General features: G+C 35.0%; 1 protein-coding gene across 8 annotated transcripts in view; it reads right to left on the reverse strand.

Moving 5' to 3' along the window:
- Window positions 1-24,688, reverse strand: part of LOC123538009 (collagen alpha-1(I) chain-like) — a 156,349-nt gene that overhangs the window by 10,202 nt on the left and 121,459 nt on the right. For 4 of the 8 annotated variants that reach the window (XM_053530310.1, XM_053530309.1, XM_053530308.1 and 1 more), the window contains 20 exons: window positions 24,355-24,520; window positions 23,797-23,939; window positions 22,815-22,997; window positions 22,230-22,584; window positions 21,038-21,123; window positions 18,685-18,747; window positions 17,740-17,898; window positions 16,635-16,814; window positions 16,080-16,196; window positions 15,244-15,612; window positions 14,863-14,976; window positions 14,019-14,108; window positions 13,012-13,152; window positions 11,722-11,766; window positions 10,191-10,298; window positions 9,207-9,401; window positions 8,152-8,283; window positions 6,310-6,351; window positions 4,689-4,712; window positions 1,420-1,443 (listed from right to left, as the gene is read on the reverse strand). In XM_053530310.1, the coding sequence (XP_053386285.1) occupies window positions 1,420-1,443; window positions 4,689-4,712; window positions 6,310-6,351; window positions 8,152-8,283; window positions 9,207-9,401; window positions 10,191-10,298; window positions 11,722-11,766; window positions 13,012-13,152; window positions 14,019-14,108; window positions 14,863-14,976; window positions 15,244-15,612; window positions 16,080-16,196; window positions 16,635-16,814; window positions 17,740-17,898; window positions 18,685-18,747; window positions 21,038-21,123; window positions 22,230-22,584; window positions 22,815-22,997; window positions 23,797-23,939; window positions 24,355-24,520 (2,736 nt within the window). The remainder of the gene's footprint in view (window positions 1-1,419; window positions 1,444-4,688; window positions 4,713-6,309; window positions 6,352-8,151; window positions 8,284-9,206; window positions 9,402-10,190; window positions 10,299-11,721; window positions 11,767-13,011; window positions 13,153-14,018; window positions 14,109-14,862; window positions 14,977-15,243; window positions 15,613-16,079; window positions 16,197-16,634; window positions 16,815-17,739; window positions 17,899-18,684; window positions 18,748-21,037; window positions 21,124-22,229; window positions 22,585-22,814; window positions 22,998-23,796; window positions 23,940-24,354; window positions 24,521-24,688) is intronic. The other 4 variants (XM_053530304.1, XM_053530305.1, XM_053530306.1 and 1 more) reach the window with 4 other exon arrangements.

The following is a 24,688-nucleotide window of genomic DNA, read 5'->3' on the forward strand; positions in this document are numbered from 1 at the left end:
TAACAGTATATAATATTTCGAACTTATCCATTAGTATGCAAGATATTTTATCAGGTAACTGTTACCCAGAGTTTTCAGATTTTGTATCACTATACAAACTTGTTTTGTATATGTAAAAGCCATTTTCAAATAATTATATACCATACTGAAACAGTAGCTAAAACAGTTAAGAATGTGTTATCATCAGTGGGCCATTTCACATATAAATCCAACCAAAACTGAACAAAAAAAATAGAATTCATTATCATCAAAGGGCCATTTCACATGTTAGCCAAAGCAGAACTGAAAAGTAGAATGAAACCCAAATGAAAACATGCATGAATTTAAATCATATTGGGTTACGGATTCAGTCTGAAAAAGGTCACTTTTTACACAAGATGGTCGATTCACACATTCAAATCATTACAATGGACATTTACCTTGCTCGCAATCTCTTGAGCTTTTCCAGTCAAGCTTACAAATGTGAGCTTAGAAGTTTCACAGATTTTTAATTCTTATGAAGTTATGATGAAATTTAAACTTGGACAAAAACTTATTCCAGTTTAATGATTTTGATTTGGAGACTGTTTGAATGAGAATCCAGGAGAAAGGCAAACTAAATGAAATGAAAGCCCCTAGTTTATTGTGTTCTTTTGTCTTTGTATGGGACCAAGTTACACTATCACTATTTCTTCAATACATTAAGTTTGACACTATATCCCAACTATGTCTACAGTCACAATCAGGACAATGACAATTTCATGAATAAAAATATTCTAAATAAATGACCTGTTTTAGACAATACCCCAAAAAGCATTCACCTAGGTCTTGTTAAAACTACTTGTAACTAGAAAATTAGTAGAAATTAAAACAAAAGTTACAAAAAAAAAAGAGAAAAATCATTAAAAATCTACACCCTCAATCCAACTATGAAAAAAATCATTTAAACTGTATCTAACAATTCTGTACAAATATGATAGAAAGTCTCATCTGCTGTAAAAATATATAACAAATACAATTCAAGAATTAAACTCGGTAAGTTTTTCAAAATTAGAGTCTGAAATTCTGACTTGGGATGGTTGAAAGACAAAATTCCAACTGGACAAATCCCCCTCTGTTCAGTATGATCAAGTCTCCCATCTGATTTTGTTTGCTGTCGACAGTTGAACTGAACAAGAGGATTTTGTCAACGTATGATGCTTTCTTCATATTGTGAAACACAGCCAGATACAGCATAAACAATATTTTTTTTTTAATTGGAACACATTTTTATTTGTAAAAAGAAATATTTTGAAAACAAATAAATGATAAAAAGCTGATGAAAGAAAAGGTGCGTGAAACTGACAGTTGAAAAAAAAATCAGACATTTATTTTAAAAACTCAGAAGGGGAAAATAGAAAAAAAAAGAGAACATGTGATTGAAACTGAACAGTTATTTACCGGCTCATTTGTAGTAGATAATTCCTGAAAATATTCAAATGAGGTCATGTGACTTCAAGTCTTTTTTGTTTGCCTCAGACACTGTGCAGAACAGTTCTGCACTTGGCTAACTCAATACACTGAATACTAGACACATAAAGCACTTTGTTGGCACATTAGCAGATGTACCAACATAGACAGCAACAGCAAGCTACCCCATACTGACGCTGTAAGGCAGACATTAAAAGAAATGTATTAACTGATCGATCAAACTATTTCGGAATAAAAACCGTGAGTGAGTCGGATGCTGTTTAGTTTGTCCTGCATGGTTTTCTTCATGAATAAAATATTCTCAATAATATTCTATAAAATTATTAAGTAGGCTGAAAATGAACTTTGCACCTTGTCTTCAAAGAAATGTTACCCTTTACTATACAGACAGAAACACGGAACAAAACATAATCTACGTGACTCTTGACTAAGCTAAAACAAGTGAACAGTGTTCACGATACACCAGTTTTGAAATTTAGTACAAGTACATATTATAGATATACTGTAATATTATATGGCAGAAATAATGTGAAAGCAAGCTAGATTTAAGAGGTTAGCTGATCCCAGCCTTGTAATGCTATATATGTGTCCTCAATCAAAACCCAATTTTCAATTCGCGAGGCATATGTACACAATTACTACAGAATTTCTAATATCACACACTTTGCAAAATGCTAACATAACAATATTATTGTTTCTTTGACTTCAACCCTTTTATTATGCCATACTATACTCTATTTTTATCAATAAATGTGACCCCCATCTACTCAAATTACTAGTCCCCTCTTGTTTACATTGATAAAAGAAAGACCCTTTTGTCAGTTTATGAAAAACAAAACCACCACTTAATTTTTCTATCACATACTTCTGACTTTTAAACTATCCAAAATTTATCTTGAAACCCCCCCCCCCCCCCCCAAAAAAACAACGTATTCCTACCAAGCCCAACTTCTCCTTCAATGCATACATATTAGGAAAAAATTCAGTATATATAGTATAATTTCTTTATTTTGATATGTTTATGATTATACCATTAATATATAAACATTCAGTTAACAACACCAATGTATAAAAAATAAGTTTACGCAGCACACACCAACAAAAATTTCAGCCTTGACTGCAATTAACTTCATGGCTACTGTGAAATCATTTTTATTTGCATAGGACGAATTATCGCGTATTTCGCGATAGGGCAAATGCGCGAATTTAAGACCGCGCTATTATTACTTTTTGATTTTAGTTTTTCATTTCTAAAATTGAAAATGCTCGAATTAAAGCCCGCGCGAAACTGTCCTTTTTTATGTTTGCGCGAAATTTCATGCCAGTGAATTTAAATGATTTCTCAGTATTTTAAAATTGCATTTTTGTGGCTATTAATCTGCAACATTATGGCTACATAACTGAAATTAATATTTAACTGCAACTTGATTGCCATCAAGTATCACAACAATGAAAGTTTCATAATTAATTTCTACGTTTTTTTTTTTTATTTCATTTGCTGCCAAAAATAGCTATATATATATATATATATATATATATATATATATATATATATATATATATATATATATATATATACACATATCTTTCTTCAATGCTTGAAATATACCATTCATTTTCCCATGAAAACTGCATAGATGTAGTTTGTTGATGTCTACAGCAAAACTTACTTTTTTCAGACTGTATTTTAATACATTTCATAATTTATATTAAAGACAATTACATACATGAATTAAAGATCTCATTTAAGTGCATATAATTTGTAACTTATTCCAGTGACAAACATACCAGTATATATTTAAAACCCGTAACAGTAACAATAAATCATTATCAGTAACGTAATAATGTAACAAACGTGGCAATTCCTCTTTGTGACTTTACAGTTGCATCACAAGTACAATGTCCCAGTTTTTTTGTCCTGTTTATACAATTCAAATTCTAAATATATCTAAGATAAAAAAAACCCAGATGAACATTGTTTTAATGCTGAATAATATCCCTTCAAAGAAATTTCCTCCCTCCACCCACCCAAAACTCATGCAACCCCTACCACTAAGAAAAGAAGCCTGAGACGTTTAGTCTTCATACTTGTACGAGTATGTATCCATGTTTTTTTCGTATATCTTAATAACTGTAAATATTGTCACCATTTAAATGATGTAAAAACATTGCAATTTTTACCAAATGTCAACACCATGTACATTTTTCCATTTCGGAGAAGGAAAACCATACAACAGGTTTATCAGAAAATTTTCAGCAGCTGCTTATAATAATGTACAAGTTTTCATTATATATACATGTATCAAAATCACAACATCTCCAACTGTTAAGCAAGAGGGCTATGATGGCCCCCAGATGGCTCATCTGCGTTTCACAGCTGGCTTGAATAATTTTGGTATAGATGGCCAACTAAGGTATATTTGTTTGAAATTATTTTGAAATTAAGCAAACAGTTTCTGATGCATATTATTCTTGAAGTTTTCACTCCCACTCCACTCCTGCAAATAGAAGGCTACCTAAGGAACATCTGTGTATCAGGCCAGAGGTTTTCCAAAGTTTTCCATATTGCAATATAGATATAAAAACAAAAACTAGTGCTGTCCTCTAACAGTCAAACAAAATTATTTGAAGGAACTTGGTAGACTGTCACCTATTAAAAACTACTGAGAAGATTTTTAAAGTTTTCCATATTGCTGTATAGAAAAATACAAGCCCTGTCCCTAGGGGTCATGTATTTTTTAAACAAAACCAAATAATTTGAATGAATGTGGTAGGGGGTCATCAAGAACCATTGCTGTAAAATTATTTTGACATCAGACAGGCTGTTCAAGAGGAGATTTTTTTTCTTTCTGTTTGGTTACCATTACAATAAGAATTCTGAATTGGTGACTTATATTTGAAGAAATCTGAAAAGGGATCACAAAAGGAACAGTCGACCGAGTTTGGCTGAAACTGTCTAATTAGATTTGGTGATGCTATTTAAAGAAGTTGTGGATGACAGATGCATGACGGACATCCAACTATCTCAAAAGCTCACCATGAGCTCTTTGTGCTCAGGTGAGCTACAAAGGGCAAAAACTTAATATTTTAATGCCAGTATTACAAACATTTGTAAAAACAGGTAAAAAAAACCTGAGACATTGTACAACAAGGCATATAGGTACTTGATTTAGCCAGGCATTGCTCGCAAACATTGATTATTTAATATGATGAAAAGACGCAAGTGCATTTTTTATTACCCGCTCAAAAGGGAGTTCATAATTCTGCAAAAAGGTCAATAAAATGTTTTGATTGTATACTTTTTTTAAAATTTTATTTATCATAATTATTCTCTTGAAAATTTTGATGTGATTATTGTAAACTAGGTAGTATTATATTACAATGCAACACAACCTGACATATATATTTTCATATTTTGTTTAACTCTATCTTTTTATGTCCTTTTTGGGTTAAGAAAGTCTTTGTCAGTATCAGTACAGTATTCAGCAATTTCTTCCCAATACTTGTTCCAATTTCTTCCCAATACCAGTACTTGTTCCCAATTTCTTCCCAATACTTGTTCCCCACAAATAATAAATGACCACTTTCTTTCATGAAAATATGGTGACGCAATGTCTTTAATGTCCTTTGCCAAATTATACAAAAAAGCCAAATGGACGTACTGGAATGACTCGACCTCAGGTCTTAAATTACACAAAATACTGGTATACTGTATCATTAAAAATATAAGAAAAGCACAATTATTTCAATATTAAAATGCTCTAAATTTCTCTGTTGCAGTGAAAATAAATGAGCTGCGCCATGAAAAAACCAATATAGTGGGTTTGCGACCTGGATGGATCCAGACCAGCCTGCGCATCCACGCAGTCTGGTCAGGATCCATGTTGTTCGCTAACAGTTTCTCTAATTGTAATAGGCTTTGAAAGCGAACAGCATGTATCCTGACCAGACTGCGCAGATGCACAGGCTGGTCTGGATCCATGCTGGTGGCAAACGCACTATGTCAGTTTTCTCATGGTGTGGCTCAAATAAAGTCTGCTTGCTACAACAATTAATTTTGAATATATGCTATTTTCATGCTAAACTTGATAGTCAAAAATGATACTGAATGCTATGTGAAGCTTCATCAATGAGTGACTTTTTTTTATTTTGCCACTGTCAAATATTTAACAAAAGTATCCACCTTTACAATATCCTTTGGAAAGATGTTTAACCATGTTAATCCAGTCTACTCATACCAGTACTACAGAAAAGTTTCAATTTACTGTTAACTGGAAGTATTTTAAACTAAAACTCGTAATTTTCTATCTTAAGACCAAACATTTCTATAAATAGATCTATAACTATTTGTATGAATGAAATAACATCATTCAGTCAAAAGAAATAGTAGGAATGATATATATCATGTAACCTGACAATAAATGGAATGATATTACACTAGTAAGTCTATTTGTTTGTGTTTAGTGCTGTTTTTAGTCCCACATTAAATATATCATCCAGTCAAAAAATAGCAATGATATATATCATTCAGTCGGACAAAAATTGCAATGATATATATCATCCAGTCATAAAATAGAAATGATATATATCATTTAGTCAGACAAAAACTGCAATGATATATATCATCCAGTCGGACAAAAATAGCAATGATATATATCATTCAGTCGGACAAGAATAGCAATGATAGATATAATTCAGTTGGACAAGAAAATGAATGACATATACCATTCAGACATACAAGATTCAGTCAAACAAAAAAAGAAATGATATAAAACATTCTGTCTGACAAGAACAAGAATAATGTCTATCAATGCGGACAAGAATAAGAATGATGTATATCATTAAGACGGACAATCTTACCTTCGGAGTTTCAGGAAGAAGTTCTATAAGGTCTGTGCCAAGCTGTAAAAGCAACATACACTGCATGATAGACATGTATCCTTTAAGCGTATGAATGAAATAATTCTCTCAGACTGTGAAATACTTTTCCCCGAAATGTTCTGCTTTTGTTACATACAGTAAGTTGACAAAGAGGCTATACATCAAAAGGAATAATTTCACCAGGGCCTAGTAAAAAAGAGTTATTTCCAATTCAAGCAGCATTTAACCAATTTTGAGTGTTTAAATTTATCATGATTCTGCTACATAATATTTCCTTTCTTTTGTTTGGTTTGGGTTTAGTTCATTTTAGTAATGTAATGGCAAACATTTAACCTAACCAGTGTTCCTGAATTCTATACTAGTGCTAACCTGTTCTCCGCAAGTAACTGCCAACTTCCCCACGTGAATCAGAGGTGGGGAATGAATGGTTTTAGACACAATGCCTTTTATCAATCAACACAGAGAACATATGTCTCACCAAAGAAGTATAAAATGCACAGAATGGCAACTGGAGATAATCTCGCGTAAGCTCGTGTCAGTGCGTTATCTTACTGAAGCGTTTGCTGACATGATCACTTATCAAACCAACAGACGCTTATTAAAGTATTACACTGGCGATACGGCCGGCACATAAAAAACAGAATCGGGTCCAATTTTCAAATGACAACTGTTGATTTCCTAGACTTCCAATCATAAATTCATTCCTTCCCCATGTAGAAAATACTAATAACATTAAAAAGACACCATTATCATTATTAACAAACGATCTGATAGAAAGTTTTTCATGACAAAACTTTTTATCCTTCTTCTGTCTGTTTCATACACCAGTAAAACGAGATCTCATTCAGTTCCCATGTGATGTTGGCGAGATTTGCCTTTCAAGTTGCCGATCTATTTATTTTTATAGCTCTTTGGTCACTTGGAGACCAAACTCATGACCCCACAATCTGTAGATCTGCACTCTTCCTATTGAGCAAAGCAGGCGGAATATATTTCAATTTCAATATGTAAATTCTAATATGTCCTATGAAAATAGTAGGTAAATAGCACTATTTCTTATATATATTGTAAGTCACCATAGTAAGAAAAAGCACAAATATTTATCAAGATATGAAATAGAACACCAGTCATAGGCATCAAAGCTTTTAATTGTAAGCTTTTCTTATGTAACAGCCTACATGAAATATTCCAAGCATTTGAAAGATCAAGATTTGAAATGTCACTTATTTCACAGTCTGAAAGGAAAAGGCCTACATTCAGAAATAAACATCACTTTGTACAAGAAGCATAAACAGAATGGAAAATAATGCTGAATGGAAAAAGCCAGGAAGGTTGAGCAAATGTCTAAATTAGCCCCCTTGTTTTTCCTTAATTTGTAAAGTATGCTTGTTAAAGCTCTATGTTGGCGTATCTAAAGTACATGTGCTCTTATAATGTGCATGTTTTATAACTTTAAGCTTCGGTTATACATCTCTAGTTACAATAAAGCAAAATCAAAATAAATGTTTCAGTGCAGAAATTTTATCTTTGAATAAAATGATTTATATTTTTCCAAGGAAAAAATAAATCTGCAAAATATTTAATCAATATTCCTATATGCTGTAGGATATATCTTTATCAAGTCAATCTCTTGATTCAGACAGTCAAAACTGGACTCCTCCCAACCCCACATTTTGAATCATTAACACAGTATGTTTATCTTAAAATAATACTATCTTAAAGTTCCTAAAATAACAATAACGAGTTAGAGCTGGCCTAATGAATTTGACATTTTTGACCTCAGTTATATTTTACCGATTTAGGCCTCGCCGTTTTCCTTACCGTAATACTCCTCCAACCTTGAGATACACGGATGTATAACGCCTCTGTATTAAGTACAAAGCCCAGTGTTCCAATTGGGGTTCTGCGAGCTCCACGTTGTAGTTCGGATTCATTTTCAAACTGAACTGGTGCCTGAAATCGAAAGAGCAGAGTCTGTTGAAAGCATGTTTAAATTTGTACACATTAGATTCTGTGATATCATTTTACTTCGTTACTGTCATGGTTTCAATCATAGTGACTTTTCATCAAATGACATTGGAAACAATATGTTTTTCTAATTGTGTTTAACCTTTAGCCTGCTGGCGGCAAGTGATTTTGCCTTTGCGACCAGTGCAGACCAAGATCAGCCTGCACATCCGTACAGTCTGATCATGGTCTGCACTGTTCGCTATTCAGTCAGTAAATTTTCAGTGAACACCACTTTGAATAATAAATGGTATTGCCCAAATTGAATGATTGACCAGTCTATTTTAGAAATTTAGCAGGCTAAGGGTTAACATCACAGTGACACAATTATAGGTCATATGGCGACTTTCCAGCTTTTCAGGTGTCCCTCTGGATATTATTTCATCATGGGCGGGCACCTGGTTAGAACCACATTAACTTTTCGTAAGCCAGATCATCTGGCTGAGATGGATGTGAAATGTATGTGTTCTTTGGTATATAGGATTTGATTTTGATGATCAAACAGCTTTGAAATCAATGAAAATTAGACCCACAAACAATAACAATTTCATGGTAATCAATGACAAGAACTCGAACAAAGTGTTCTGACAAATGAAAATAAAATGAAATTAATCCATTTTTCAAATTTCAAAAATATTCTAAATTGGCACAACAAAGTGCTGTCTTAAATGCCTACAGAACTATTTCATACAATGTTCTATGCCACATTCATAAACAACAATCCATGTTCATTACACACTACTCTTCTAAATTAGGTATGTCCTTAAAATATTTTGACTAATATATGTAATTATATATGCAATAATGCTAAAAAGCAACCTTTATATAAAGTTAATTAAAAATTTTACTGAACCAAATAAATTCATTACCCCTGATGTACTTCCACTACCACTGCCAGAACCCGGTCGTCCTGGGGGTCCGGGAGGTCCTGGCGGACCCATCTTTCCACTGCCTTCTCCTGCAGGGCCAGGGGGACCCATTGGGCCTCGTTCCCCTACTCCATCACGGCCAGGTAGACCATCCCTACCAGGATAACCTGGTGGACCTCGAGGGCCAGGTGGTCCCTAAAAGTATTAATAAGTAACTACATTTATAGGTACAGTAAAACCCTGCATGCTCAACTATCGATGTCTCGACGACCCAAGCTTGCTCAAGCATTGATGCTCAACTATCCGACTTACTCAAGCAATTTATATGGTTTCCAGACATTGTCCTAATGTTTTCTATGTTTGGATCACTTAAAACTTTGGGTAACTTAGATTTTTTTATCACCCCTGTGCAATCTTGAGCAATGGGCATTTTACTGTAGATATTCATATAACAAAAATCGCAGATGTGATTTCACAGAAAAAATGCAGGCCATGTTCATGGGCCTATATTTATCAATATTTTAGGTCTGAAATTAGATGTTCACCACTCTTTTACTCCTTACTATAAAATTAGCACACATTGTGTCCAGTCTGCAGCTAAAAGTAGCTCAGCAAAATTTCATCATTATAAATTTCTTACAAAGTTACAGAAAACTGAACATTAATAATTAAGCTTTTGTGTCCCAAAGTTAAGGGTCAAGAAAAAAAAGAGAAAATTTTAAGGGTTTACCCAATACTAAGGGTGTCCCAACCTTTAGGGGAGATATGGTACAGACAAACAAATTTGCAGTCAGGCATCAATCATAAGATTCCAGTTTTTGAGTTTTCAATTTCAACACTGGTAATGTATCTTGGTCTGTATGGAGAATGCTAAAGACATAATTCCATCAATCCAAAATAACCTACAGATCTTCTTTCAAATTTGCAAACTCCTCTTTATGGTGGAGTCAACTTAGAATAGAGGAAGGTAATAGCAATATATACCACTGGTCCAATAGGTCCTTGTATTCCACCAGTTCCTTCATCACTAAGTATGCCTGGTGTTCCTGGAAGGCCTGGAGGTCCTCTTGGCCCTTGTTCGCCCTTTTCACCCTAATTGAAAACAATGGAAAAATGAAAAGACTGCACTTACATACAAAACATAAGCAGCTGAACCAAGCTTAGTGGCCACCTGCCTTATGCAGCCAGTCAGTTGACACCAAAATTTACTTTTCTGCACTACTTTTAACCTGTCTCAAACAGCCACCTGCCTTATGCAGTTGGTCAGTTGACACCAAAATTTACTTTTCTGCACTACTTTTAACCTGTCTCAAACAGCCACCTGCCTTATGCAGTTGGTCAGTTGACACCAAAATTTACTTTTCTGCACTACTTTTAACCTGTCTCAAACAGCCACCTGCCTTATGCAGTTGGTCAGTTGACATCAAAATTTACTTTTCTGCACTACTTTTAACCTGTCTCAAACAGCCACCTGCCTAAGCACGACTGTTCAGTTCCACGGCTGCAAACAAGTTAACTTAAGTTTAACTACATTCTTTTAACTGTAAACGAGCCACCGCCATGAAGAAAACCAATACTGCATTCGTCCCAGCATGAGATCCAGACCAGCCTATGCAGTTCGCTTTCAAAGCCTATTGCAGTAAGAGAAACCATTAGCGAACAGCATGGATCCTGACCAGACTGCGTGGATGCGCAGGCTGGTCTGGATCCATGCTGGTCGCAATTGCACTATGTTGGTTTTCTCATGGTGCTGCTCAATTATATGACTTAAATGCATTTAAACATGTAAGTATTTTCACCCAGTATGTTTTTCAAACGTACTTTTACCCTTTTGGCTAATCTGTTACAACAAAACATGAATCTATATTATACAAACTAACAAGAATGGTGTTAAAATTTAGTGAGTTATGCCCCATTAAAATGCTGGACAGAATAGTATCATTTAGTGCAAAAAGGAGCAAATTCAGAAAAAGTATTTGGACATGCAACTCTAGTGTGCATTCCACCTGATGATAATGATGTACATGTATACCAAGTTTCAATATAATAGATGGGTACTGTAGAAGATGTTGACTACACAAGGTACAAAAAACTGATGTTGTTGTCATACTGTAAAGTCCCAAAATGGGGCATAACTCAAGAGGACAAAAAAAATGGGGCCATAACTGCGGAAGTCCCAACAATATGAGCATGTCTACATCATAACAAGTTTCACTTGAAATGTGCAAAATCTGTAGGAGTTGAGTATATAAAAAAATCTGACAGCTGGATGGAAGGATGAAGGACAGACAAAGACATTACATGCCTCCTAGTTCGACAAAAAACATAAAAACAAATTTAATTCATAATTGTAGAACTTCACATAGAATTTTAACAAGTAAAGTCTAGATGAAGAATGACTCTAACTGTTTAGTCCATTTAAAACATTACCCTTTGTCATCAATAGTGCTTTAGCTTTTAAATAAGTGAAATCAAAATCTTGGTGATATATAAAGTGTATCTACAGTGTACTCACATCTTCGCCATTTCTGCCTGGTCTGCCATCTTTACCGGGTTCTCCCTACAAATAGTAATAAACATCCAGTCAGTGTTACAGCATTTTACACTGATGAAAAGACTGTTACATGAATTCGCACTATAAATCGCGTATCAATTTAAAGTGATTTACAGTATCAGGCAGTTTTTCTACTGTAATTTAATAAAATCTGATGACTTGACAATTTTATTTAGATATGTACATGTTATACATAAAGTAGAATATTTTCCTGTCTATTGTAAAGTTTCATTGCTGTCAAATAGCCTTCTTTCAAATATTCTGAATTAACGCCTGAGGAATAATTACCCTTAAATCCATCCACACAGAAAACAAATTATCAATTTATCTCCCTACTGAGTTAACATATGTATTTCATATAATTATTTGATATATTTGCTTAATTATCTTGGAAATACCAGCAGTGAAACAATTTTTCTTAAGCAGACGGCAATTATTGCACACCCTTCATTAAAAGTTTATCACTGACTAGACTTCTTTCAACACCAAATGTTCTGCATTTATAGCATTTTCTTTGTAATGTATTTTTCTTCTTAATACTACAATATTCAGTATAAATCATCCAATGCCTCAAAGCATGCTCAACAGATAATGTAACTAACAGATGCAGTATCAGTTCTAGGTTTGTGAAGACTAGTCAAGTTCATTTTTGAAGTGACAACTGGTAACTCTTAGGCATAACAGAAAACACTGTTACAGTAAAATGTATCTTTTAAGAATTTAATTATTTCAAAATTCTAAATTGGAAATCTGTCTTTTCAACGTAAATAAGTTTGTTTTTTCTTATCCAATGAGGATGATGCCATGTCACTCACTTCCCTACTTTTGTTTTGTTCTCAACTAAATCGTTCTTCGATTTTTCAACAGCATTTTATTTATGTAATGGCGGGCAGTTTACCTAACCAGTGTTCCTGGATTCCGTACCAGTACAAACCTGTTCTCTGCAAGTAACTGCCAACTTCTCCACAAGTAACATAGCTGGAGGACGAATGATTTCAGACACAATGTCTTTCATCAAATCGTCACAGAGAACATTCTTCTCACTCGGGGATCGTCCCTGAAACAGTGTTTAAACTTCTACCACAAAGTGGCATCAGGAAGTCACTTCTGGCGCAAGTTCTGAAACTTTTTATTTCATATTATTATGATTCATATCATTATATTCATAATGTCTGCAATTAGACTGATAACTAGATTGTAAAGCTACTTTTTAGCAGGGCCTGTTCTTTGAGCTAGCCATAAACAAATTACCGGTTCCCCTTTACTGCCACTTCCAGATCCTGTTCCAGTTGGTCCTGGGGGACCAGCAGGTCCTGGTTCTCCTTTTCTTCCTGGGGTACCATATCCTCTCTCACCTTTACGACCTGGAAATCCTCGGAATCCTCTTGGACCCTGCAATTACATGTTAATCTTGATTTTTTTTTTTTTTTTTTTTTTTTGGGTTTAACGCCGTTTTTCAGTTTTTCAACAGTATTTCAGTCATGTAACGGCAGGCAGTTAACCTAACCAGTTTTCCTGGAATCTGTACCAGTACAAACCTGTTCTCCGCAAGTAACTGCCAACTTGAATAATCAGTTACAAGACTACATCAAAACTAACTGATAGTAAGACACTAATAAACTCCCCCTTACATAAATCTGTGGTCTTGTGTTAATGTCCAAATCCAGCCATACACGTTTCAGGACACGTGAAAACACAAACTCTAACATGGCTTAATTTGACTGTCAGTTAAACAAAGAAGAAAGTAAAGCATTGTATATTCTGCAATAAATATCGATTGATACCTTGCTTATTGAGAAAACATAAATTATGATGTCAAACAGTCATATGACATCATGTACATCACTACAGGGGGGAATAAAATTCATTAAAATTTTTATCAGCATGTTTTAATGAACAAGTCAGAATAAAAATAACAAGGTCTTATTGTGGTTTATCATGTGATTTACCATGATTCATCATTCAGATGCTTTTAACAACATTTAACCACTCAGACTAACACCCTCTGTAGCTCAATCTTACACATCTGAATTGTGGTAAATCAAATGATAAACAAGGTGAAGGCCTTGATTATTTAATAATCAAACACATTTTGCCAAATTAAATCATTTCCAAATTTACTGGAAATCACTGTGTATATTATCAAAAATTGTAAGCGAATACTATTTATAAATTTAATATGATAAGATTTTTTTCATACAATTTACTTTACATCCTGTATAATTTTTTTTAAAAAACTTGAAAAACAAAATACATACGGCAAACCCAGGATAGCCAATTTCACCCTGTTTTCCTGGTGGTCCTCTTGGGCCAATAGGTCCAGCAGGTCCTATATCCCCTTTCTCACCCTGTAAATATTACACATTTTATTTGAATAATCAGCAGTGCTTATTATAACTTATAATTAATGTAATAAATTAGAGTCTAAATTTCTGAGAAAAAGAAAACTGTACTGGCTTATAGATTAAAAACCGATATAGGCTACTATGCTGAAGGACAGTAATTTCAGTGGAATGCTAGTACAAGATACTGAAGACGCTCCAATTCTAGAAGCTTTGTTGGTTCTTTAGTGTGCCAGATGAAATTTATATCAATGCTAGCAATTTTTATTTAAGGAGCAAACTAATGATCCCTGGTTTCATAGTTAGACAGTGTTACCATTAGACCACTGCATCTGCTCTTGGATCTAGAAAGAATTTCATTTGCCTGAAGCCCTATCAGTGCTATGTCACCTTAGTGTCAGTTTTCTTGTTCAATTTTGATCGGAGTTAAAAATAATACCTAATCCTTAATTAGTACCATAATAATTGACTTTTGATATTTCTTAAACATGCATGACGTTTTCCTCGAACAACCATTTCATAGATACATTTCGTTGAATATGACATATCAGCCACACAACATTCTGTCAAATGCAACATTTCATCGAATACGATATCAAGTCGAATTATGTCAAAATTTTTTTCTTTATTCGAAATATTATCTTACATAAAATCAAATTTCTTTTAAAAATAAGCCACTCTTCTCTATTATTGAACTTCATTACACAATCTAATTAAAATACATCATGTATACTTTATTTAAAACCAGTATGTACAATACCTTTGGTCCTTCGACCACATTAGCATCTCCAGATAAAATATTTGCTGGTCCGGGAGGTCCCGCTGGTCCAGTAAGGCCAGGTAATCCTCTCTCTCCCATATCACCCTTAGGACCCTATAAGCAGAATCAAGATAAAAGTTTAATCAACATACAAAATCATTGTTAAATATCTGGTCTCTCCATTCAAACTGGTTTGTATTTGTTGAATTTGAAGCATTTCTGTCTAAACTGCATAGCAAGTTTACAAACTGTCAAAGGTCACCAGGTCTGTATAGAGATATAACTTCAACAGGCATTTTGGATTTCAGTTTCAAGAATGTCTGAATTTCTTACATCATTTTATAAACTGGTAATCTTTAGTCAAAGAAGCCTTCTACATACCATAATTCCTGTTGATCCTGGTTCACCTTGGGGTCCCATAATACCCTCTGGTCCAGGGGCACCTGGTTCTCCTGGTATACCCATAGGTCCTCGGGGGCCCATTGGTCCTGTGTCTCCTTTATCGCCTTTGTCACCCTTCTCGCCCATATCTCCCTTTTCGCCTTGTTCTCCCTTTTCACCTGGCAGTCCAGCAACTGCTAATTCTCCAGAACCTTCATTGTCAAAGCCGATGTCAACCACCGAAGTACCAGAACCACGGGGACCAGGAGGCCCAGGTGGTCCAGGTGGCCCGGGCCTGCCTGATGGACCCTCGGGACCAATTATTGAAGAGCCAGGAAGACCATGTTCACCCTGATCTCCTTTATCTCCCTGAAGACAAAATATAAAGAAAACAAAATTAATATTATTCAGATTCTTGCAACTAAAGGTATTAATGCATAAAAGATCCAAGACAGTCCCTCCACAATTTGACCAAAAATGACATGTACATAGAAAACTTTTTAAGTATAACATTACATACTTCCATTTGCAAAATTTAACTTTCAAACATGTGCTTCATTAATGCATAATATGTATGAACATACAAAAATTCTGCTTTCTCCTAAAAATTTAACTTCAATTTCATTTTTTAAATCTGAACTTATCTTTTCAGCATCAATAAAACAATTTTCTGAACCACTCCATAAAGCCATATGGCGCTTATGTTTAGAAAAAAGTTTCAAGAAACTGTAAAAACATGAATACTGTAATTGTGTAATATGTATCCGTGTACAGCCCTGGTTTGAGCTTAAGCAAGACTATAAAGAAAAGCAATCTCTAAATAATAAAAGCCTTACCTTCATTCCATGATTTCCAGCAAGGCCAGGTTCACCAGGTGAGCCCTGAAGTCCAGCCAATCCTGGGGGTCCTCGTTCGCCAGATAAACCTGGTGCACCAGGAACTCCATCACTTCCCTGGAAAAATATCACTTAAATTAACCGTTTAAAAACATTGCAGATTAGGTCATAATAGAGATTGTTAAAATGATCAAGCTTATGACAACAAAGCTGAAAATAACTGGCCAAATATAATCTTAAAAGGACTATACTTTAATGTTTTTTGGGTTCCATACAACAGAGAACTGTGACTACTGTGAAATCATTTAATTTCATGGGCATGAAATTTCATGGTTTTAGTCAAAACGTTTATTTCGTGGGGATATGAATTTGTGGATTTCAACCTTTGAACATAGAATAAATGGGAATTTTACTTGTTTGCTGGGATTAAATTTCGTGGATTGACTCAACCACGAAAATTAGTCCCCCACGAAAATTAATGATTTCACAGTATACCCTTTGAACTATTTTACATTTCAGCTAGTTACTAGTTTACATCTTAATGAACAATTTTACCTGCTCCCCTGTAAAGCCTCTCTCTCCTCTTGGTCCCATTTCACCTTTCTCTCCTCGTAGACCTGGTTCACCTCGTGCCCCTGGGAGTCCAGCCTGCCCCTGTATCCCAGGTAGACCTCTTGGGCCTTGTGGTCCCACAGGTCCCTGTGGCCCTGCTTCAACTGTTCCAGTGCCTGTAGACTAGATTAAAAAGAAAGTCAAAATACTGCTGTTAAATTAATTTCTTATCACAATAGGATACCTTTTTAAAATGTTTACACTCTAATGAAATGAAATACTGTGAAATATTTTAATTTCATTGCATAGACTTTTGTGGTTTCGGTAACTTAAATTAGCAACCAAGCAAAAACTCCTGGACTTTTTAAGAACTTTACCTTAAATTTCATGACTATTTTCAAGGAATATTAATCAGGCTGAATAGTGAAAGATTTTAAATTAAAATTATTCTCGGCAAACGAAACGTTTCCAACATGCTTTTTTTTTTACTATTTTTCTGTGTGAATTTTCTTTGGTCTTACACATGTTTCCATTGCTAAATTGTTTTTCACAAAATTTACAATCTGCTCACTAATATAAATGCCTATTAATCCCCCGTGTTAGTCTGACCGTGGTTCAGATAATATATTTCACCATGATATACTTACCAGGTTTAAAACTAGTTTTCTTTTATATCATTTCTTCAAGGAATTAATAAATATTATAACACTGCTGATTCATGGACGTTTTAACCATTTTAATGGACTTTTCAAGTACTTCTAAGAGTCATGAATCAAGCACTTCTAACAGTCATGAATCAAGCACTTCTAACAGTCATGAATCAAGCACTTCTAAGAGTCATGAATCAAGCACTTTCCATGTTGATTCAACTTTATAAGGACTTAAAGAAAGGGCATTAAATTTCAGGACTTTTTAAGACTGTTTAAACACTGGTAAAATCCTTTGAACCTTAGCATGAAAACTGTCTCATTTCATGCAAAATGCATTCTAGCAGTGAAAAAGTGTGCTTAAAGCATTCTTTCTAATTTGCCCATAAAAATGAACTAATATATAAATATTGAGACATAGTACGTGGAAGCTTGGATCAATATGTTACGTTTATATTTACCTCAACAACTGCACCTGGGGGTCCAGGTGGACCTGGAGGTCCTGGCCTTCCATCCCGACCATTAGATCCCGGTGCACCATCACGTCCCGGTGTTCCCTCAGGCCCAGATGGTCCCTGAGGACCCGGAATGCCTGGCTCTCCTGCAACACCAGGTTCTCCCTATATAAAAATAGACAATTATGATATTTAGGATAATAATGATCTTGATAATGGCAATGACAGTTGATGATGTTTGCAATGATAATTGTAATACAGATGATGAAAGCAATGGTGCTTTAATGAGAAGACTAATGACACTGTGACGATGACGATCATGTATGCAATGATGATGACAACAAAAATGTCTGGCTATCCTGCCAAACCAGGTTCTCCCAAACTAATATGATGCTGATAATGATGATGATGAAGATGATGGTTGCAACGAAAAGTGACGATGGTGGCAATGAAAGGTAATGATGATTTTGATGATAATGATAATAAGAATGTTGGTCTATCCTGCCATACAAGGTTCTTCCTTTATAAAAATGTATCTATGTTAATAATGATAAGAATGATGATGATTTCAATGATGATTACAGATAATTAAAACAATGAAGATGATAATAAGTTTGATGATGATGATGTCAAAGATGATGATGATGATTATTATTATTTTTATTATGTCAATGATGATGATGATAACGGCCATGATGATGATAAGTTTGATGATGACAATTGCAAGGATCATGACAATAATGTTGATGGCAATGATGATAATAAGTTTGTTGATGGTAACAGCAATAATGATATGTGACAAGTCCTAATATACTGCAGAGACGCATGCACTTGCTAATGTCACTGAAATACTCTCCCAAACCTATACATTTGTTAAAGTCAGTTTCATGAATGACAGAAACAGAACCGTCAGGAATTTACCCTAGTATATCATATAATGCTGTGACTTACCCGTCCACCTTTCAAGCCCGGCATACCAGTCTGTCCAGTTTCACCAGCTGGTCCTGGCATTCCCTGAAGCAAAGATCAAATATTTTGATTTTCTTTCCATTATGAATACATATAGAAAGTTAAAAGCAGAAAAAAACAACATTTTACAATGTGAGATTTATCATTTTCTGATCCGATGAAAAGGTACAACAAAATAAAGATCACAGATATACATAGAACAAGCTTACAAAAATTATACTGTGAAGTCATTTAACTTTGTGAGCAAGAAATTTTGTAGTTTTTGCAAAAAACAGCTCTCTCATTGCGATATTAAATCAGTGACATGGATTTTAGCTTCTACAGGTAAATTTAATGGGATTTCACCTGTTTATTTGGTATTCAATTTCATGGACTGAACCATAAAATCCATGAATATTAGCCCATCATGAATAATCATGATCTTACAGTATAGGAAGCTCCTTAATCCAAATATAAAATTCATAAATTTTGTCATGTAATGTTGAACAAATATTTTTGTTTTCTTGTCAACAGCCAGACCCTAAATATTACACAATACTACAACAAAAATAAGAAAACCTTTAAATAAATGAAACAGAAGATAGACATTTCTTTTAAAAACTCAGAATAAATTAATATTTGCCAAAAATTAATTTCCCATACATGATTTCAATAAGCAGGTAGATAAGAAAACTTGAAATAATCATACTAGTCCATGGATCCTAAATATAGATGGATAAAAAACTTAGGAATAAGGGGAGTAAAAACTTATGACACGAGTCTTTTTTTTGTTGGGGTTAACGTCACACCGACACAATTATAGGTCATATGGCGACTTTCCAGCTTTGATGGTGGAGGAAGACCCCAGGTGCCCCTCCGAGCATTATTTCATCACAAGCGGGCACCTGGGTAGAACCACGGACCTTCTGTAAGCCAGCTGAATGGCTTCCTCACATGAAGAATTCAACGCACCAAGTGAGGCTTGAACCCACATCAGTGAGGGGCAAGTGATTGGAAATCAGCGACCCTAACCACACGGCTGTGGAGGCCCCCAACATGAGTCTATATTGATTCCATTACTGGAGATAATAAAAAAATGATCGAAGAATATCAATATTATTATTAATTCCAGAAAATAGCATCAGGGCTTATGGATAATTAGAATTACTTTATCCATTAAGTTTAAAGATAGATTAAAAGTTGGACATCAATTCTATTCAAACCATTATATTTTTACAGACTAGAAAAAGTATTTTAAACTGATAAGGGCTAAACTAAGAAATGTAAGTATAGCATATAAACATAATTATATCAATTTGAGTCATCCAGTTTAAAAGGATCACCTTTTAAAATTAGTTTTCATGAAACACTTCTCAAGGTAATTTTGGTAACAAAACATTTAACCCTTACCATGCCAAATTTCTAAAATGAAATTGTCCATCTTACAATCTGGACAGTACCATTAACTGTTAAAAGGGGTGCTTACCAAAAAGATACTGGCTGAATAGCGAACAGTGCAGACCATGATCAGACTGCACAGATGTGCAGGCTGATCATGACCTACACTGGTCGCAAAAGCAAAACCAATTGTGTCCAGCATGGTAAGGGTTAACTTAAAAGAAGCATAAAATTTCCTAATTTCTAGAACCTATTTTAATATATTACTCAAATCTGGATCTAAAGCTGGATTAATGGTACCCTTTTAACCTGATGACTCGTAAATAATTAAAAATCTTTAATTGGTAACAACATTAATAATCTTACCACTCCTTCAAATGGCAGTAATTAAATATAAATATTATCACTTTTAAAACAAATATTTGATGCTAGTCTGGTTCTATCTAAATAACTGTAGAAAATCTTAAATAATTATGTACCAGACTGTATTACCCATTTAAGTTGAGAAATAGGTGAGTGGTACTCAGAGTGCGAATTCAGTTTTGCCACAGAGTTAAAAGCTCCCTGCAACTGTTCTTTGAGAATGATGTATAATATTAATAATGATAAATATATTATTTAAAGCAAAACTTACTTACATCTCTGTTACAGTATATAATAGAAAAGCAATGAGGTCATGTACAGTATTGCGAATTGCCAGTCCACAGTTTGAGCTATAGGACCAGTCTATATTAAATGAGTTTACTCGTCAAAAAAATAAATGAAATATTAATGAAAATTAATATCTGACGTCATATAATAAAATGCTTATTGAATTACTTGCCACTCAATTTTCAAAACTATTGGCCACTGGCCCTTCAGACCTCAGGTAAGTTTTGACTATTGATAGGCAAGCCATTCAATATTAAAGTGTATATCATTTATGTTATGTAGTGTTTCTTAAATACTGTATACATACTGCAGGTCCTGGTGGTCCAGCTATTCCAGGTAATCCTGGGTCGCCTCTCAGATCTTCAACATTACCTTCAAACACTCCTGGTTTACCTGTTAAAGCAAATATATTTCTTGTAAATATATGAATGTTTTAGGAGTTTAGGTGTTTTAAAACCTGTCATTATAGTATCCACCACTACAGTATTTTTTAAATACAGTGCAACCTCTGTAGAGTAACACCCTTTGGGAGATACAAATATTGACTTTATGTAGAGATTGTTGTTCTGGAGAGATAAATTTGATAGTATATTTCAGCTTAGGGAAATTTTGATGATGTTGTTATAGAGAAGTTTTTGCTTAAGAAAGGGCCGCTCTGGAGAGTTTGTACTGTATAGCCCAATATGCCCTCATTACTGACCAAGTATACCATCATAACTAGTTGTGGCCCAATGTTCTCTAATTACTGTATTAAAATTCCAAAATATTCTTCAAACTTATTTTTAGTATTACTCTTAAATTTCTTTAAAATTTGATAATTTTATTGAAAAAGAAAAAAAAAAAAACTTCATTTCTTAAGAACTTGAACTGATCAAGTTACCCCATCAAGAACAAAAAAGCAATCTATCAAAAGAACGAACAAATCGGTGACACTTCGAAAATATTGTACTTATCAAAGTTGACCCTGTGCAAAAAACCACCTCCGAATAAAGGCTTTATTATAGAGGTCAATATTTTCTCTTCCTGTTTATCAATCAATATCATAAATCTACCTGTACTGAGTGACCACCTGTCAACATAGACCCTTTTATTTTCATTTTCAAAAAGTGGCACTTACAGACAGGTTTGACTGTATTTAATAACATTTTTTTCTCACTTCTTTTATTGTTTCTCAATCTTGGAAGCATATTTTCATATCAACAATACATTAATAGTTTCGTTACAAATGCTATTTACTAACATCAAGTATCGAATGCAAATGAGACCAGGAAAATCCCAGATCTATTTGTCTCCACAATCCAATTTTGCAACACAAATGATCTAACATATCTGCCTGTGTAAGACAGCTGTTCCAACACTCAGGACAGCTTGGATAAAAAAACTTTGCTCAGTTTTTCATTCCACACTCCCTCAGGTAAGGAAAAGCCGGTCTTACACAGGCAGGCATATAAGATCCTTATAATGAAATACTTCTCAATTATGACTGTATTAAACATTACCTTGTAGTCCCTGGGGACCAACTGGGCCAATGTCTCCTTGAGGTCCTCTAACACCTGGCTCCCCTGGCATACCTCTTGGCCCTGCGGAACCTGGCTGTCCGGGCTCTCCAGGTGGACCCCTTGGTCCTGTATCACCTTTCTCACCCTTTTCTCCAGTACCTGTAGAAATCTCCCCAGATCCTTCAAATAAGTCATCATCAACAATGACAGGTCCACTTGGTCGTGCTGGGCCGGCTGGGCCTGGGGGTCCTGGAGGACCGGGCGGGCCAGCTGGACCAGATATACCATTGCGTCCTGGGATTCCCGGCTCACCAGCTGGTCCAGGCAACCCTGGGTCTCCACGCAGTGTCTCTCCCTGAACAAAATTACAATCATTTCCATTTTAAAATTTTGAAAATTAAAGCTTGGATTATTTCCTTTCCTAAATAGTATGATTTCGGTTACTTGGCTACCTCATTCACATATTTGCCTATTACCTAGCTAATGAAACTGTATTTTACATGTATTGTAGAAAAAAGGCAATATAACTGAGAAAAGTTTTTCCAGAAACAATTTTGATTTGCTGCAAAGAAATTGTTTTCCTACCCGTGGTCCAGCTGGGCCTGGAGGTCCAGGCAGTCCATTTTTACCATCTGTGCCAGGTAATCCGGCGGTTCCCATGTCCCCTTTCTGTCCCTTTTGTACCTCAGGTATAGGTGGCAACTCTGGTGTGAGACCTGGTTGACCAGGAGGTCCAGGGGGACCAATAATAGTAAGTCCTGGTGGACCCTGAAATAGTGTATGTTTGCATTTTAAGTCCAAGTTTAGATTTCGGGTCAACCAATTATGGATAATGCAAGTTTTTCAGGACATTGCATCAACATGCTTTTGAGAGACTGAAATTACCACTTGCACCTGTCTGGTACATGTAAAACTTTCATTTACACAGTTTAAAACTGGTAAGAAGATACTGAATCAATTTAACAGACAATTCTTATCTGATGCTTTTACCTATCTAGACTGAATTTCTATACATTCTATTCTGTAATATCTTACTTCACTCTAAATATATTTTTGTTTGTTTGCTTTGGGTTTAACACCATTTTTCAACAATATTTCAGTTATGTAACGGCAGGCAGTTCACCTAACCAGTGTTCCTGGATTCTGTACCAGTACAAAGCTGTTCTCTGCAAGTAACTGCCAACTTCCCCACATGAATCAGAGGCGGAGGACGAATGATTTCAGACACAATGTCTTTTATCAAATCGTCACGGAGAACATACACCTCAACCAGGGCTTGAACTCACGACTCCAAGATCCGTAGATCTGCTCTCTCCCTATTGAGGTAAGCGGGCAGGCCTAAATATATTTTAGCTGAATAGTGATGAAAGCTTCAAGCTTATTTGAACCACTCTCGAGCTCCCTTCCTGGAAAAATCATACTGGTGTCATATGAGAAGGCCTGGCTATGACCTCAGTGGGGCTTGAATCCATGACCCCCACGTTGAATGAATGGCCGACAAAATAACCACTAAGACCTACACTCACCTTTTAATATCTTGAAATCTCAAACTTTCTTATGTACGTACCTTCTCTCCAGCATCTCCTTTCTCTCCAGGTGGTCCTTGTGGCCCCGGTATTCCTGGATCTCCTCGCTCTCCACGCTCTCCTCTAGCACCTGGTAATCCATCTCTGCCAATCACACCTGGAAGACCCATATCTCCTCTCTCGCCTGGGGAACAGAATTTATACAGATGAAAAGTCGGAAAGAGAGTAATAAAATATTATGTTTCATCTTTTTCTAAAACTTAAAACTGTAAGTTCTAAAAATAGATTCTAAAGTCTTACATACAGCAAAATGATTTAATGTGAAACTAGAGCTATCAGGCTTTGCCAGAGGAAATAAAAATACTAAAATCTTCAGGTATTTCTTTGTACAAGAACTCAAACTAAATACCTAAACTGACCCACTGTGATCATCTGTGAAGTTTCATTAGAATTCATTTTAAAACAATGGAAGGAGTTTGCTCCACAGACTCTCATGTTCCAAATTTTTCTTGTATACCCCACACATTAAACTTTTGTTTGCATGGGTATCCAGGTGTACACCAGCAATCTGAACATGTAAAATCAAGATCACTACTTACCTTTATCTCCCTTTTCACCAATTAAAGTGCTGAGATCTGGGGGAGGTCCAATTGGAGGTGGCAGTCCTGGGGGTCCCATCTGACCACGTGGTCCTGGTTCCCCTTTTTGTCCAGGATCTCCTTTATCCCCTTTCATAGCTGGAGAAGACACTGGCTTATCAACAGGCTGAAAACAACAACAACAACAACAAAAGTCTGTATTTTACTCTAAGTACAAGTTTGTATAGGGTCACTTGAAACGCAATACTCTACTGAGTAGCTTTTTATTTCACATTTTCGAGATTTCTCAATAAAATATGATTAACTGTGCTTAAGGAAATATAATAATTGGTTT

This window comes from Mercenaria mercenaria, chromosome 18 (genome assembly GCF_021730395.1).
Source record: "Mercenaria mercenaria strain notata chromosome 18, MADL_Memer_1, whole genome shotgun sequence".
In the NCBI taxonomy this organism is placed as follows: domain Eukaryota; kingdom Metazoa; phylum Mollusca; class Bivalvia; order Venerida; family Veneridae; genus Mercenaria; species Mercenaria mercenaria.